At 37.0% G+C, this 15,913-nt stretch overlaps 1 protein-coding gene across 3 annotated transcripts in view; it reads left to right on the top strand.

The window, feature by feature from the left end:
• EED (embryonic ectoderm development) overlaps positions 1–15,913 on the top strand; it is a 36,635-nt gene that overhangs the window by 13,101 nt on the left and 7,621 nt on the right. For 2 of the 3 annotated variants that reach the window (XM_032295847.1, XM_032295848.1), the window contains exons 6-9: positions 485–566; positions 7,042–7,133; positions 9,574–9,707; positions 12,224–12,329. In XM_032295847.1, the coding sequence (XP_032151738.1) occupies positions 485–566; positions 7,042–7,133; positions 9,574–9,707; positions 12,224–12,329 (414 nt within the window). Of the gene's footprint in view, positions 1–484; positions 567–7,041; positions 7,134–9,573; positions 9,708–12,223; positions 12,330–13,864; positions 13,940–15,913 lie in introns of all 3 variants that reach the window. The other variant, XM_032295846.1, reaches the window with a different exon arrangement.

Below are 15,913 nucleotides of genomic sequence, written 5' to 3'. Positions count from 1 at the left end.
TTTTTTTTTTTTTTTTTTTTTTTTTTTTTTTTTTTTTTTGAGACAGTCTCTCTCTCTTTTTTTTGCCCAGGTTGGAGTATAGTGGCTAGTGGCATGATTATAACTCACTGCAGCCCATGTCTCCTGGGCTCAAGTGATCCTCCTGCCTCAGCCTCTCAAGTAGCTGGGGCCAATTTTTAATTTTTGTGTGCATATGTGAAGATAGGGTCTTGCTATATTGCCCTGGCTGGTCTTGAACTCCTGGCCTCAAGTGATTCTGCCTTAGCTTTCCAAAGTGCTTGGATTAAAGACATGAACCACACACTGTGCCTGGGCTCTTTTTTTTTTCTCTTTTCACTTCAAGTTTTTTTGGTGATTTTAATATGCAGCCAAGGTTCAAAACCACCACTTTAAGTGAAACTATTTTTACATTCTCTAAAGATTTATGAAAAAGAATTTACTGATTTTGAGATATGAAACTTGAAATGTTTTAAATTTATTGTAGCACTATGTTGGCCATGGAAATGCTATCAATGAGTTGAAATTCCACCCAAGAGATCCAAATCTTCTCCTGTCTGTAAGTAAAGGTAAGAGAAGCAAATGTTTCTTTAGTCTGTGTAAGTTGTCAGAGTTAGGATGGAGTCACTAATGTCAAGAAAGTCCTGACAAATAGGAAAAGCCATGAAAAGAGAGTTCACATGCATGTATGTCTGATAATAGAAACTCACAAAAAAACACAAGAACCACAACCTTGCACAAAGGGCATCACAACCTTACATAGAAAATACTGCCAGTAAGTGCCTATTCATCCTCAGATTGGCATTACCCTTGCTACTGATTTTGAGGTGAATCTTACTTCAAAACAATTATGTAATTCTTCTCATTTTTTTCCTTTAAAAACCTCCATCTTTCCTTTACCTCTCTGAAAACACACACAGTTTACTTTGGCATGCATATTCTCATTGAAGTGCTTTATTTCCATATAAACATCTTTTCTTTTAGAGAGCCTTTCTGTTACTTAGGTTAACAAGTCCTGTTTTATTTCAAGTCTAGTATCTATTAGTTATTTGTCCTGATCCCCTTTCTCCTCCCACTCTCCTCCCACCCTCCTCCCTGCAATAGGCCCCAGTGTGTGGACAAATAGTGTTCTAAGGGGATAAAAAGCCAAATTAAAAAATAATTTTATAACTAAATTTTAGTGTGAAAATCCCAGGCTATGTTAGCATATCCAGATCATTCTGTCCAATCATGTAATAATAAATACTACATAGAAAAATTCATATTGCTTTTTTATTTTTTAAAAAAGCTATTGTTTTATAAGGGATTCCCTATAGAATTTCTTAAAAATGCTAAGTTCTCCAGGATAAGTTACTTGAAGTATTTCCCATGAAGAGAAAGCACTGCATTGTTCCTTATGCCTTCATAGGCATTATAAATTTAATGTGGGTTTAGACATTATCTAATTTCTGAGCTCTCTGAAATGAATTAGGATGATCTTATTTTTCACATTGTTTTTGATTGCCTTTCTCTTTCCATTTCTACTTACAAGATTGTTATTTTCTTGGGCTTGTCAAACCTGTAATCTCCCCTGCAGTCTACGCATGATGTCCTTAAATTAAACTCTTATGTGAAAGTTTGTCTTATGTAAAAGTTTCAGTGTCATTTTTTTATAACTACCAAAGCTTAACTTTGGAAATCACTACCTCTAGGAAGAGCTGATTACTGTTTCTTGAGTCTCCTGATAACACTAATTGGGTCTCACATATTTCTGTACAGGTGTATAGGCCATAGTGCCTTACTTGTTCTAAATGTCACACTGTTTTTTCTTTTTTCTTTCTTTCTTTTTTTTTTTGAGACAGAGTCTCGCTTTGTCACCTAGGCTGGAGTGCAATGGCTCGATCTCCGCTAACTGCAGCTTCTGCCTCCTGGGTTCAAGTGATTCTCCTGCCTTAGCCTCCTGAGTATCTGGGATTACAGGTGCCCACCACCATGCCCGGCTAATTTTTTCTAGTTTTAATAGAGACGAGATTTTGCCATGTTGGCCAGAGCTGGTCTCAAACTCCTGATCTCAGGTGATCCACCTGCCTCAGCCTCCCAAAGTGCTGGGATTATAGGCATGAGCCAACTTGGCTGTGCTCGGCCACGCCTGGCTAACTTTTTAAAAAATGTTTTTGTAGAGGTGAAGTGTTGCTGTGTTACCCAGACCGGTCTCAAACTCCTGGCCTTAAGCAGTTCTCCTGCCTTGGCCTCCTAAAATGCTGGGTACAGGCATGGGCCATGATTCCCAGCTAGTAAGGGACTTGTATCAAGAATTTCTACTGCTCAGCGATAGAAAGACAGCCCAATTTAAAAATAGCCAAAAGTTCTGAATGGCATTTCTTCATAGTATATACACAGATGGCCACTGAGCACATGAAAAGATGTTTAACATATTAATCATTAAGGAAATACAAATCAAAACCACAATGAGATACCACTTCACACCTACTTAGGGTGGCTGTAATAAAAACCTTAGATAATAACAAGTATTGACTGGCACAGGAAGGAATCAGCAGAGCCCTCTTAGACACTGCCGGTGGGAATATAAAATGTAATTACTTTGAAAAACAATCTGGCAGTTCCTCAGAATGTTGAAGTCACCAACCCTAGGTGTGTTTACCTATGTATCTATCTATCTATCTATCTATCTATCTATCTATCTATCTATATCTCCTAGGGGTATATGTGGGTGGGGGTGTACATATGTATTCCAAGAGAAATAACATGTGCATACAAAAGCTTGTGTAAAATTGAAATCAAGGAATCATTTTTATAGCACTAATTTTTACATGTATTTTTTACTAATTTTTACATGTACAACACCTCTTGGTGTTATGTGATGTATTAATATTTACAGACAGAATGAACATTGTTATATTTCAAGCTTACATGACATGTCTTTACATACTGTTTTTTTTTTTTTTAAATACTGTTTTAGAGACAGGATCTCACTCTGTCAACCAGGCTATAGTAGAGTGGTGTAATCACAGCTCATTGCAGCCTTGAATTCCTGGCCTCAAGCAATATTCCCACCTCAGCCTTGTGAGTAGCTGGGACTACATGTGCACATCACCATGCCAGCTAATTTTTTTTTTTTTTTTTTTTTTAATGAGACAGGGTTTCACCATGTTGGTCAGGCTGGTTTGGAACTCCTGATCTTGTGATCTGGCCGTCTCGGCCTCCCAAAATGCTGGGATTACAGGCGTGAGCCACCACACCCAGCAGCCTGGCTAATATTTAAAAAATTTTTGTAGAGGTAATGGTTTCATTATGTTGCCTAACCTGGTCTCAAATTCTTGGCCTTGCGTGATCCTCACACCTTGGCCTCCCAGAGTGCTGGGATTACAGGTGTGAGCTACTGCACCTGGTCTGCTGTACATTCTTTATTAATGTTTAATATAATGTTGCTCATATTATAGCTGTATAATTTTTGAAGAAGGACTATCATTCTATAAAATTGTGCATGATATATGTAGTTATATTTTGGGCCTACTGTAAAAATCATAGAAATCACAGCCCCCTTTAATTTGTTAATGTGAGTGTGGTGAAGGGAAAAACTAATATCTTGTTCTGTGGCATAAAACTGCTTATTTCAAATCTGTATTTTTTTATCTCAAAAGTGTATTTCCATCCAATTAGGTTATTTAAAGAAAGTTATTTGAGATAAATATACTCAAAATATTTTTCAGACCACATAAATATTTCTTGACTTACTGTCTTAGTCCATTTTGTTATATTTTATATTTTTGAGACAGAGTCTCGCTCTATTGCCCAGGATGGAGTGCAGTGACAGGATATTAGCTCACTGCAACCTTTGACTGCCTAGTTCAAGTAATTCTCGTGCCTCAGCCTCCTGAGTAGCTGGGACTACAGGCATACACGTATCACCACGCCTGGCTGTGTCTTAGTCCATTTTAATCAGGCATTAGAGAGTAAGAACAAGAAATTGAACTTGAAGCCTTTTTACAACTATATTAATCCATTCATAAGGTTGGCATTCTAATGACCTAAATGCCTCTCATTAGGTGCCATCTCCCAACACTGCTGCATTGGGGATTACGTTTCCCAGCATGCTTTTTGGAGGCTCATTTAAGCTAGAGCATTCTGCCCCTAGCCCCCAAAATTCAGATCCTCACATAGAAAATACATTCATTATATCCAATAACCCCAAAAGTCGTAATTCCTACTGGCATCAAGTCAGGGATATGGCTGAAACTCAGGCAGGATTCCTCCTGAGGTAAATTCTCCATTTGTGAGTCTGAGAAATCAGGCAACTTATCTACTTCCAAAATATAGCAGTGGGATAAGCATAGATAGACATTACCTTCCAGAAAGGAGAGATAGGCAAGAATAAGGGTAACTGGTCCCAAGTAAGTCCAAAGCCCAACAGAATAAACCAGATTAAATCAAGGCACCAGAATAATCTTCCTTGACTCCATGTTTTGCCTTCTTGGCATGCTGGGTGTGGGGTTTGGGCCCCAAAGGCCTTGGGTAGCCCCATTGGTTGCCAAGTGCAGCCCACATAGCATCTTACGAGTTGAAGTTAGGTGCCTGCAGCTCTCGAAGGCTGGCAGTGTGCTCTGGTAGCTCAGCAGTTCTGGGATTTGGGGGATGGCTTTTTCCCTATGGCTCCACCAGGTATTGTTATAGTGGGAACTATTTGTTGGCTCTGCCCTTGTAAAAAGTTTCTGCCAGCTCCTGGCTCTTTGTGATGTCTTTTGAAATCTAGATAGAGGAAGCCCTGCCTCCGCAGTTCCTATATTCTATGCATCTGCAGACTTAACACTACGTGGACACTGCCAAGATTTGCTGTTTGTACCTTCAGAAGCTATGGCCTGAGCCACACCTGAGACCCCTCAAGCTAACCTGGGGTGACCCCAGAGGTCTGCCCTGGAATAGGGGGAGAAAAAGTGCTGAGGTGGCCCTGGACAGTGAATGTAGGGGTCCCACAGGCGCTACTCTGGAAGGTCCTAGATATGTCTGAAGATCTCTGAAATGCCTCTGGGGTCATTATCCCATTGTCTTGGTGAATAGACCCTGGCTTCTATTCCCTGTTAATCTCCTTAACAATTAGTCACGCAGCCACATTCTTAATATTCTCTCCCAAACATGCTTTTCTATTTTATGTATTTTTTGAAGAGACGGGGACTTGCTCTGTTGCCCAGGCTGGTCTTGAACTTCTGGGCTCAGATGATCCTCCCACCTCAGCCTTCCAGAGCATTGGGATGACAGGTGTGAGCCACCACACCCAGCCTGCTTTTTTATTCTTTACATGGCCAGTCTGAGAGTTTACAAATTTTTCTGTTGTGCTTTCCTTTTTAATTATAAATTTCACCTTTAGATCATTTCTCTGTCATTTTATGGTAAGCAGCCAGAAGAAGCCATGCATCACTATGAATGCCCTGATGCTCAGATATTTCTTCTGCCAGCTATTGGATTCATTGCTGTTAAATTCTGCCTTTCTCAACGTTGTAGGACATGGACACAATCCTGCCAAGTTCTTCACAACTGTATGGCAAGGATGGCTTTTATTTATTGCTTGATTTAATTTTTTTGAGGCAAGATCTCACTGTTGTCATCCAGCCTGGAGTGCAGTGGCACAACCTTTGCCTCCTGGGCTTAGGCTATCCTTCCACATCAGCCTCCGAGTAGCTGGGACTACAGGTGCACACCCCCACACCTGGCTAACTAAAGACAGGGTTGGTCTGTGTCACCCAGGCTGGAGTGCACTGTGGCAGGATCATAGTTCACTGCATCCCAAAACTCCTAGGCTCCAGTGACCCTCTTGCCTTACCTCCTCAAGTTGCTAGGACTACAGGTACATGCTACCACACTGGCTAATTTATTTTTTGTAGGGACGGGGTCTCACTTTGTTGCCCAGGCTGGTCTCGAATTCCTGGCCTCAAGTAGATCCTTCTGCCTCAGCCTCAAAGTGCTGGGATTAGAAGCATGAGCCATCACACTCTGCCAACAAGGATACCTTTTACTTCATTTTCCAATACCTTCTTATTTCTGTCTGAGACCTCACTGAATGGCCTTTACTATTCATGATTTTACCAACATTCTGATTACAACCACTTAAGTAATCCCTAAGAAGATAAAGATTCTCCCTGTAGCTCTTGTCTTCTTCTTAGCCCTCACTGGAATTATCGTCAGTGTTCCATTCACAATAATTCAGGGTTTTTCTAGCCTGCTCCTCCAGATTCTTCCAGTCTCTCCTCATTACCTAGTTCCAAAGTCTTTTTCACATTTTCAGGTAAATACTATAGCATAGTCCCATTTCTCAGTACCACCATGCTGTCTCAGTCTATTTTATGCTGCTATAACCGAATACTACACACTAGGTGACTAATGGATTCATTCATTCTTTTCTTTCTTGTTGCTCAGGCTTTACTAATTTTTAAATTTTTTTGTTGAGATAGGGTCTTGCTATATTGCTAGGACTAGTCTCAAACTCCTGGGCTTAAGCATTTTTCCCATCTTGGCTTTCTGAAATGCTGGGTTTACAAGTGTGAGCCACTGTGCCTGGCTGCGTGATTTATAAGGAACAAAAATTTATTTGGCTCATGATGTGGAGACTGGGAAGTCCAAGAACATGGTGCCAGCATCTGGTGAGGGCCTTCATACTGAATGGTCTCATCGCAAAAGGGCAGGAGAGGGTGTGAGGAAGCAAGAGATGGAATTTATAGCCTCAGGCTCCTTTATAATCATTATTAATCCATTTGTGAGCATAGAGCCCTCATGATCTAAATACCTTCCATTCGGCCCCAGCTCACACCACTATTGCATTGGGAATTGACTTTCTAGCACATGCTCTTGGGGGGACCTATTCAAAGTATAGGACTTACCTAACTAATTCTATATGTAATGTAAATATTTTAAGTTGCTATGTGGTATGGATTCCATTTTTAGGCTTTACTGTGCATAGCTTACATCTAGACTTTAGTAGTTTTTCTTTCACAAGATGTTGAAAGTTCATAGTAAATAAAAAACATTCATCTAATTTTTGTATGTTTATACTAGATCATGCTTTACGATTATGGAATATCCAAACGGACACTCTGGTGGCAATATTTGGAGGCGTAGAAGGGCACAGAGATGAAGTACTAAGTGCTGTAAGTTGAAAACTGCAGGGCAGTGACTTTCAGGTTTACATAGCTATGAACAGCCTTCATGGGACTCTTTCCTTATAAGAAAGCATGCTTGTTTCATATAGCCTGTTAGGCAGACATTCACTTATATTTGACATATAAGATTTTAATTCTCCAGATGAAGGATTAAAACAAGACTATATTTATCTATTTTTTTTTTTTTTTTTTGAGACGGAGTTTCGCTCTTGTTGCCCAGGCTGGAGTGCAATGGCACGATCTCGGCTCACCGCAACCTCCGCCTCCTGGGTTCAGGCAATTCTCCTGCCTCAGCCTCCTGAATAGTTGGGATTACAGGCACACGCCACCATGCCCAGCTAATTTTTTGTATTTTTAGTAGAGACGGGGTTTCACCGTGTTGACCAGGATGGTCTCGATCTCTTGACCTCGTGATCCACCCGCCTCGGCCTCCCAAAGTGCTGGGATTACAGGCTTGAGCCACCGCGCCCGGCCCTATTTATCTATTTTTAAAATTACTTGCACTTTATACCAATCCCTGGATTCTCATGAGAGTAGTATGATCCTGCTCCTTTCCTCTTAATCTAAAATCACCAAGTTAATGTTCGTTTTGCTGTTTCTCAGTTATTAAAGAAAAAAAATTAAACTATGTAGCCATTAAAGAGCTTTTCCATCTTTACTTTGAAGTTGAAATATAAGTTTTCTGCTTTTTTTCAGTGTTTTATTAAGCTCACACTGTTCTAGGTAACTTGTTTCCACTCTTTGGGTGGCATGGTATAATGCAAGACCAATAGTTAATTTTGTTTAAAGATAAACAAATACCACCTTTATATTGATGTATTATAATTCATTGGTCTTTTATACAAGTGTTTTTATTCAGGTTTCAAATTTTGACATTATTTTAGCTTATGTTCCATGTTTAGCTCATTTGATTCCTTAAGTAATTTCACACCTCTTAGTTTTTTTTTTCATTAAACTATGTAAAGGGGCACCATATTTTATAGCATGTAGCATTTTAATTGAAGGTACTAAAATATTACTGTGTTGGAGTTTGGATTCCTTTGTGAAACCCATACCTTCCTTGGAATTTCCCTGTTAACTTGAATTTTCTAAAAGTTGCAGTAGCATTCTCCATCTGGCTTTATGTATATAAAAGCCAAGTGAACTGTTATTAAGAACTCCAAATTAGCGGTATTGTCTCTAAGGGATGTCTTCTTGCTGTTGACATTGAGGTAAATAGAAGTAGCACATCTAGGGCCGGGCGCGGTGGCTCAAGCCTGTAATCCCAGCACTTTGGGAGGCCGAGGCGGGTGGATCACGAGGTCAAGAGATCGAGACCATCCTGATCAACATGGTGAAACCCTGTCTCTACTAAAAATACAAAAAATTAGCTGGGCATGGTGGCGCGTGCCTGTAGTCCCAGCTACTCAGGAGGCTGAGGCAGGAGAATTGCTTGAACCCAAGAGGTGGAGGTTGCGGTGAGCCGAGATCGCGCCATTGCACTCCAGCCTGGGTAACAAGAGCGAAACTCCGTCTCCAAAAAAAAAAAAAAAAAAAAGAAGTAGCACATCTGTGAATTCAATAAACATCAAGACTAAAGGTCTTAGGGTCTTCTAAAGTGGTGCTCATAATTCAAAGGTTGGATTAACATATAATATCTAGGTTAGTAAGGAAAATATACTCCTTCAATAGAACTCTCTACTGTCATTTCTTAGAATGAGAACAGCAAACAGTATATACCTTGTCTGTGTAATACAGGGTTCACTAATAGTTGGATAGCTGTGAGATTTTCTTTACTCATTATGTGCCTTTTGCTAAATTAAATAGCATCTCTGGGCCTCACTGTCTGCCTATGAAATGAGGTTGTTATAATAGATAGATGTCTGTTAAAAATTAGCAAACAGCAAATGAGAAAAGTTAAAATCTGTTGTTTTATTAGACTTTAAAAAAATTCACTTAAAAGTAAACTCTAAAAGTAATTAACTTTGAAATGTTTTGACTTAAAAGTATAGATAAAGTACAGTGTCAGCTCTTTAAGGATTCATGTATTTTCACATGCAGATGTCAGTTTCATTGGTTGGTCAGGGTTGGACAAGAAAAGTAATATCACTATTCAGCTCTTTGTGTAATAGAATAATTATTTTACCTTAGTGTTCAATTTACCTTCAAAATAAAAATATTTAAGTGTATTTGATTAGATAAAATTAAGTAATTTTTTTCTTGATTTACACATTGTAAATGCTCATATATTCCGATGGTGACAAACTAATTAAAGCTGTAAATATTGAAAGTAGTAAACTCTGATATATGGCCTATTTAGATGAAACCCAAAATGTAGTTTGTATTTTGATTTTAAATAAAGTTTTCACTGTGTTGCACATTAGGTGGAAATTGGAGAAATATAATTTGGAACTGCAATTTATATACAGCTTTTTCATTTTATATACAGGATTATGATCTTTTGGGTGAAAAAATAATGTCCTGTGGTATGGATCACTCTCTTAAACTTTGGAGGATCAATTCAAAGAGAATGATGAATGCAATTAAGGAATCTTATGATTATAACCCAAATAAAACTAACAGGTAACTACTGTGGTATTTAAAACAATTTGCCATGTTGTGCTGTTGAATATATATTTTATTTTCCCCCCAAAATTGCTATATAAGCCCCCAACATTGAGTTTAGAAGACCTTCTTTTAACTTTAGGGCGTAATTTACGTATCATAAAATTCCATGAAAACCCTTTAAGAAGTCCTTTATTTGCAGTGTTTGTGGCTTAATTTTCAAAATTCCCTTTAAATTGTGTTGTCATCTTAACTTAGTAGCACATTTTACTTATTTCTCTTTTGGTATGTATATGCTTGGCCTTTTAAGTTATAAATGTAAAAGTTTTAAATCACTTATTATGGACTAGGGAGAGTAAAGGACACTTTAGAATAATGTTATATTAACTTTTTTTTAAACGATACTCGAATTCAAGATGGTAAACCACAGTTTTAAAAAATGGAGTTCTTAGCTGTAATTCATGATAATACTTTTCTCTGAATGATCTCACTTCATTAAATGGAGAGAATTCAAATGCAGGAGCCTCGCTTTATGGTACAGTAGGTTGGGGAATTTTGGTAGTTTTCTTAATGTATTTTTGAAATGTCTCAATTCTTAATGCAGTAACTGTCTTTAGAATCTTAGGCTGTCATTAACACTTTCACTATAAACGTTGTATGTCTGCATGTTAACTTTGTTGGTACTTTTGTTTTAGCAAAAAGCTAGAGTTCATTTTCTGGTTATCAAGCCAGATTGTTAATAGATTATTAAATTTGTAAGCATCAGTAAATATTTCAGTGCACTAACATTCATCAGACCTAAGTGCCCTTTAAGAATTATTGCAAGTTTTAAGTTTCTCCTTTTAAACCCCAGGAGCTAGTAGTACAATGTTAAATTTATATTTTTAGGTCATTTTCTAGATGTCTGGAATAAATACAAACTATATTTCACAGTTTTCAAAAAATAACAGTTATGCTGGTTTTTTCTATGAGAGAGGTTTGGCCATACAATTATAATATGTACTTGGATAAAAAGCAATTAATTATAGCAGAGTTAAGAATTTATATCAGATCACCAATAACATTTTAATGTATTAACAAATATTCCAGAATTTGAATTGGAAGGATTTTTTTGAGTTGATGCAATCCAGTGTTCTTTTTACATATCTGAGGGAAAAGGTAGAGAGGACATAAGAATTGCCTAAGACAGCTAACTCATGGCATATTATACAGTTATTTCAGATTTAAAACTGAGTGGATTAGATTGTTAAATATACTGTTAATTAAATAACTCCAGAATTAATAGTAGCTTATTTTGTTTATTGTCACAAATATCTCTGATGGAAACAGTGGTGCCAGTTAGTTTCCTAAATACAGAAATTATTTGGAAAAGTCCTAGGAAATTTTATTTTATTTATTTATTTATTTTTTGAGACGGAGTTTTTCTCTCTTGTTGCCCAGGCTGGACTGCAATGGTGTGATCTTGGCTCACTACAACCTCTACCTCTTGGGTTCAAGCAATTTTCCTGCCTCAGCCTGCCGAGTAGCTGGGATTGCAGGCATGTGCTACCACGCCGGGCTAATTTTGTATTTTTAGTAGTGATGAGGTTTCTCTATGTTGGTCAGGCTGGTCTCGAACTCCAAGCCTCAGGTGATCTGCCCACCATGTTCTCCCAAAGTGTTGGGATTACAGGTGTGAGCCACCGTGCCTGGCTTATATGTCTATTTTTTTTGAGATGGAGTTTCACTCTTGTTGCCCAGGCTGGAGTCCGGTGGCGTGATCTTGGCTTACTGCAACCTCCGCCTCCCGGGTTCAAGTGAATCTCCTGTGTCAGCCTCCTGACTAGTTGGGATTACAGGCACCTGCCACCATGCCCAGCTAATTTTATTTTTAGTAGAGATGGAGTTTCACCATGTTTGCTAGGCTGGTCTCAAACTCCTGACCTCAGATGATCCATCCACTTTGGCCTTAAAGGTGTGAGCCACCGCATCCAGCCCCATCTAAGAAATTTTAAATTCCCGTAAGGTATCATTTTCAGAAATTATTGCTGAAGGCAGGACTCTCATCTAGACTTATCTTCAGCAGACTTTGTAATGATGTTTAGTTGTTCCTGGAAAGATGACTCTTTTTTGAAGTAGTGTAGATAAGTTGACTTTCATAGACTATTAATGCTTAATTTTAAGTTCTGAGTAGGTAGCTTAGTATATTTTCTGTGAGAAACTGATCAGGTCTTTATTATTGGTTAGGATACCCAGAATTGAAGTGATTAATTTTGGGTTAAATATAGTTAAAGGCAGGAAACTACAATGTTTATAAATGAAGTATCTATCATAGGATGAAAATAAACTTGAATAATTGATAATGGAAAAAAATAAAAGTGGAATGAGACTTTAGCTTTCAATAAATAGATAAGGTGGTCATTTATGGAGGAACACAGAGTAATTAATAGTCTTACGTTCTGTTTTTCCAAGTTTTATAAATCCAAAAATGAAAATGAGTATGATTCTACTATAATTTTTTCTTTTAACTTTTTACATTTCCATTCTTCCTTCAGGCCATTTATTTCTCAGAAAATCCATTTTCCTGATTTTTCTACCAGAGACATACATAGGAATTATGTTGATTGTGTGCGATGGTTAGGCGATTTGATACTTTCTAAGGTATGGTAACTGCAGTTAAGCTGTACTTCCATCGTGTGTGCGTGCGTGTGTGTGTGTGTGTGTGTGTGTGTGTGTGTGTGTGTGTGTGTGTTGGAACTTGGTAGGGAGCAGTAGTTTAGTAAATTGAATGGCAGATGGGAGATTGCCTTTTTTTTAAATGTCTCATATTTTGATAGAAACTTGTTTTAAGGATAAAATATGTCATTGAATTATAATTCTTTGTGCTCCAGTAAGATGAGTAGTTTTGTAAGGTGATAGTGTTTTCTGATATTCAGTATTGTTACAAGATAACCAGTAACTAAAGCCAACAGAGTTGTCTTTTGTTTTTTTGTATCTCTGTGACTATTTTACTAAAATTTTATTTACAAAAACAGGTGGCTGCAGTTGGCTTATGGGCTACAGTTTGCCAGCCCCTACTCCTGTTGATGGATTTAAACAGTTGCTTCTCAACTTATGAGGGGATTACATCCTGATAAACTCATCATAAGTTGAAAATGCATTTAATATACCTAACCTACTGAATATCATAGCTTAGCCGAGCCTACCTTAAATGTGCTCAGAATTAGCCTACAGTTAGGCAAAATTAGCTAACACAAAGTCTCTTAAATAAAGTGTTGAATATCTCACATACTGCATACTGCTAGCCCAGGAAAAGATCAGAATTCAAAATTCCAAGTACCTCAAAATTGCAACTGTTTTATACCATTAAGGTAAAGTTGAAAAACTGTAAATCAGACCATTGTAAGTTAGGAGCCATCTATGTGTGTGTTTGTGTGTCTGTGTGTGTGTTTGTGTATGTGTGTCTGTATTTTTTTTTTTTTTAGCTGATAATTTAGAGAAGCTATTGGTGATTTAACAAGAACATTTAGGATTATCAAATTTGGTAAAATTGCTGTCCAGTTTCTTTTCTTGATGTGAATTTCAGGCTACTTCACATTTTCTTGCGCAGAGCCTGATTTATTTTTTTCTTGGCCTTATGTGTAAACTGTTTTTTTCTTTAAACTTTTGGCTTTCAAATAATTTGATTCATAGGAAATTTCAAAGATTATGCGTAGAGGTCCCATATGATCTTTGCCCAGAATCCAAAGGTTATATGTTACATAACTGTAATACAATATCAAATCCAGAAAATTGACACTGGTACAATGTGTGTGTATAGTGTTAATGTCATTTTATCACGTGAATTTTGTCATTTCAAGAATAGTACAGTTTGGGACCTTTTAAGATTGTTTTTTTTCCCACTCAAACCCTTGAGATCTATCCAAGTTGTTGCCTGTTTCAATAGTTCTCCTTTTTTATTGCTGAGTAGTATTCCATGGTATGGATTACCATAGTTTATTTAACTATCTATGGTAGGGCGTTTTGGTCATTTCCAGTTTTGGGCTATTGCAAATAAAGCTGCCAGTGAACAGTTGTGTACAGGTTTTTGTGTGGACTTAAGTTTTCATTTCTCTGGGTGAATGCCTATGAGGGCAATTGCTGGGTCATGGTTAAGTTTGTTTAGTTTTTTAAGAAACTGCCAAACTATTTTCCAGAGTGGCCGTGCCATTTTACATTCCCACCAGCAATGTATGAGAGATCCAGTGTCTCCGAATCTTCGCCAGCATTTGGTATTGTCATTATTTTTTATTTTAGCTGTTCTGATAGGTGTGTAGTGATATCTCATCGTGGTCTTAATTTGCATTTCCCTGATGGCTAGTGATGTTGAACATCTTTTTCATGTGCTTATTTACCATTCGTATATTCTTTTTGGTGATGTCTCTTCATATCTTTTGCTCATTTTCTAATTGGATTGGTTTTTTGTTGTTGTTTTTAACTGTTGAGTTAATATATTCTAAATATGAATCCTATATCAGATACATAGTTTGCAAATATTTCCTTTCAGTCTGTAGCTTGTCTTTTCATCCTAACAGGGTCTTTCTCAGAGCAAATAATTTTCAATTTTTATTAAATCCAGTATATTGATTTTTAAAAATTATTTTATGGATTATGCTTTTGATGTTGTGCCTAAGAACTCCTTATCAAGCCATAGACCTTAAAGCTCCTTATCAAGCCATAGACCTTGTCATTTCAAGAATGGTACAGTCTGGGACCTTTTAAGATTGTTTTTTTCCACTCAGACCCTTGAGATCCATCCAAATTATTGCGTGTATCAGTAGTTCTCGTTTTTTATTGCTGAGTAGTATTCCATGATATGGATTACCATAGTTTATTTAACTATCTATGGTAGGACATTTTGGTCATTTCTAGTTCTCTTGTAAAAGTTTTATACTGCTATGTGTTACATTAAATGTATAATCCATTTTGAGTTGATTTCCTTATGAAGGTGTGAGGTTTAGGTTGAAGTTCATTTTTCCCCTATAGATACTCAGTTGTTCCATCAGCATTTGTTGAAAGACTATTCTTCTACCATTGAATTACTTTTGCACCTCTGTCAGAAATTGTTTGGCTGCACTTACGTGGGGCTGTTTCTGTTTTTCCTGTTGTTTTATTGATGTGTATATCGGTCCCTCCACCAGTACTACATTATAGCTCTATAATTATTCTTGAAATCTGATCGATTTCTCCTACCTTTATTTTTTTTCATAATTGTTTTTAGCTATTTTAATTCCTTTGCCTTTCTGTATAAATTTTAGAATAATCTTTTCTACATTTATAAAAGTCTTGCTGGGAGTTTTTTTGAAGAGAAGGAGGTTTTGACTGGAATTGTATTAAGCCTGTATATATAATTTTGAGGAGAAATTAATATCATTGTGCTGAGTCTTCTAATCCACGACTGGTACGTCTCTTCATTTATTTACATCTTCTTTGACTTTGATCATCAGCATTTTATAGTTTTTAGCATATGAGTCCTGTTTTTGCTGTTAGATTTATGCCTAAGTATTTTTTAGCAATTATGAATTGTTCTATATTTTTAATTTCCATTTTTTTGTGTTCATAACAAATATATAGAAATAGAATTGTTTTTCTCATATTGATCTTGAATCCTGTGACCTAACTAGACTACTTATTCAAGGTGTGTTTTGTGAGTTTTCTCTTGTGATCTGCAAATAAGGACAGTTTTATTTCTTCTTTTGTAATCTATATGCCTTTTCTTTTTTTTTTTTGCCTTATCGCACTGGTGAACTTTAAGTCCTGTGTTGAATAGCAGTGTTAAGAACAGATATTCTTGACCTGTCAGTCTTTTTTTTTTTTTTTTTTGGTAGATACTCTCTATCAAGTTGGGAAAGTTGAGAACTGTTTCTTGTTCCTAAATTTTTGAGAGCTTTTTCATGAATCGTGTTTTGTCAGATGCCTTTTTGTCATCAGTTTATATGATCATGTGGTTTTTCTTCTGTTGCCTGTTAATGTAGTGGATTATATTGATTGGTTTTCTGAATATTGATCCAGCCTTGGAACCCTGGAATACATTCTACTTGATCATCCTGTGTAATTTTTTTGTGTATTGCTGAATTGTGTTTGCTAATATTTTGTTAAGGATTTTTGTGTCTGTATTCATGAGGTGTGATACTGGTCTGAACTCTTTCTTTGGTACTGTTTTTTATGATTTTGATATTAGCAATACTGGCTTTACAAAATGAATT

This window comes from Sapajus apella, unplaced genomic scaffold (assembly GCF_009761245.1).
Source record: "Sapajus apella isolate SASKATOON/1434 unplaced genomic scaffold, GSC_monkey_1.0 scaffold34, whole genome shotgun sequence".
Taxonomy (NCBI): domain Eukaryota; kingdom Metazoa; phylum Chordata; class Mammalia; order Primates; family Cebidae; genus Sapajus; species Sapajus apella.
The sequence above is the reverse complement of the archived record's forward strand: the minus strand, read 5'-3'. Positions and strand labels throughout refer to the sequence as shown.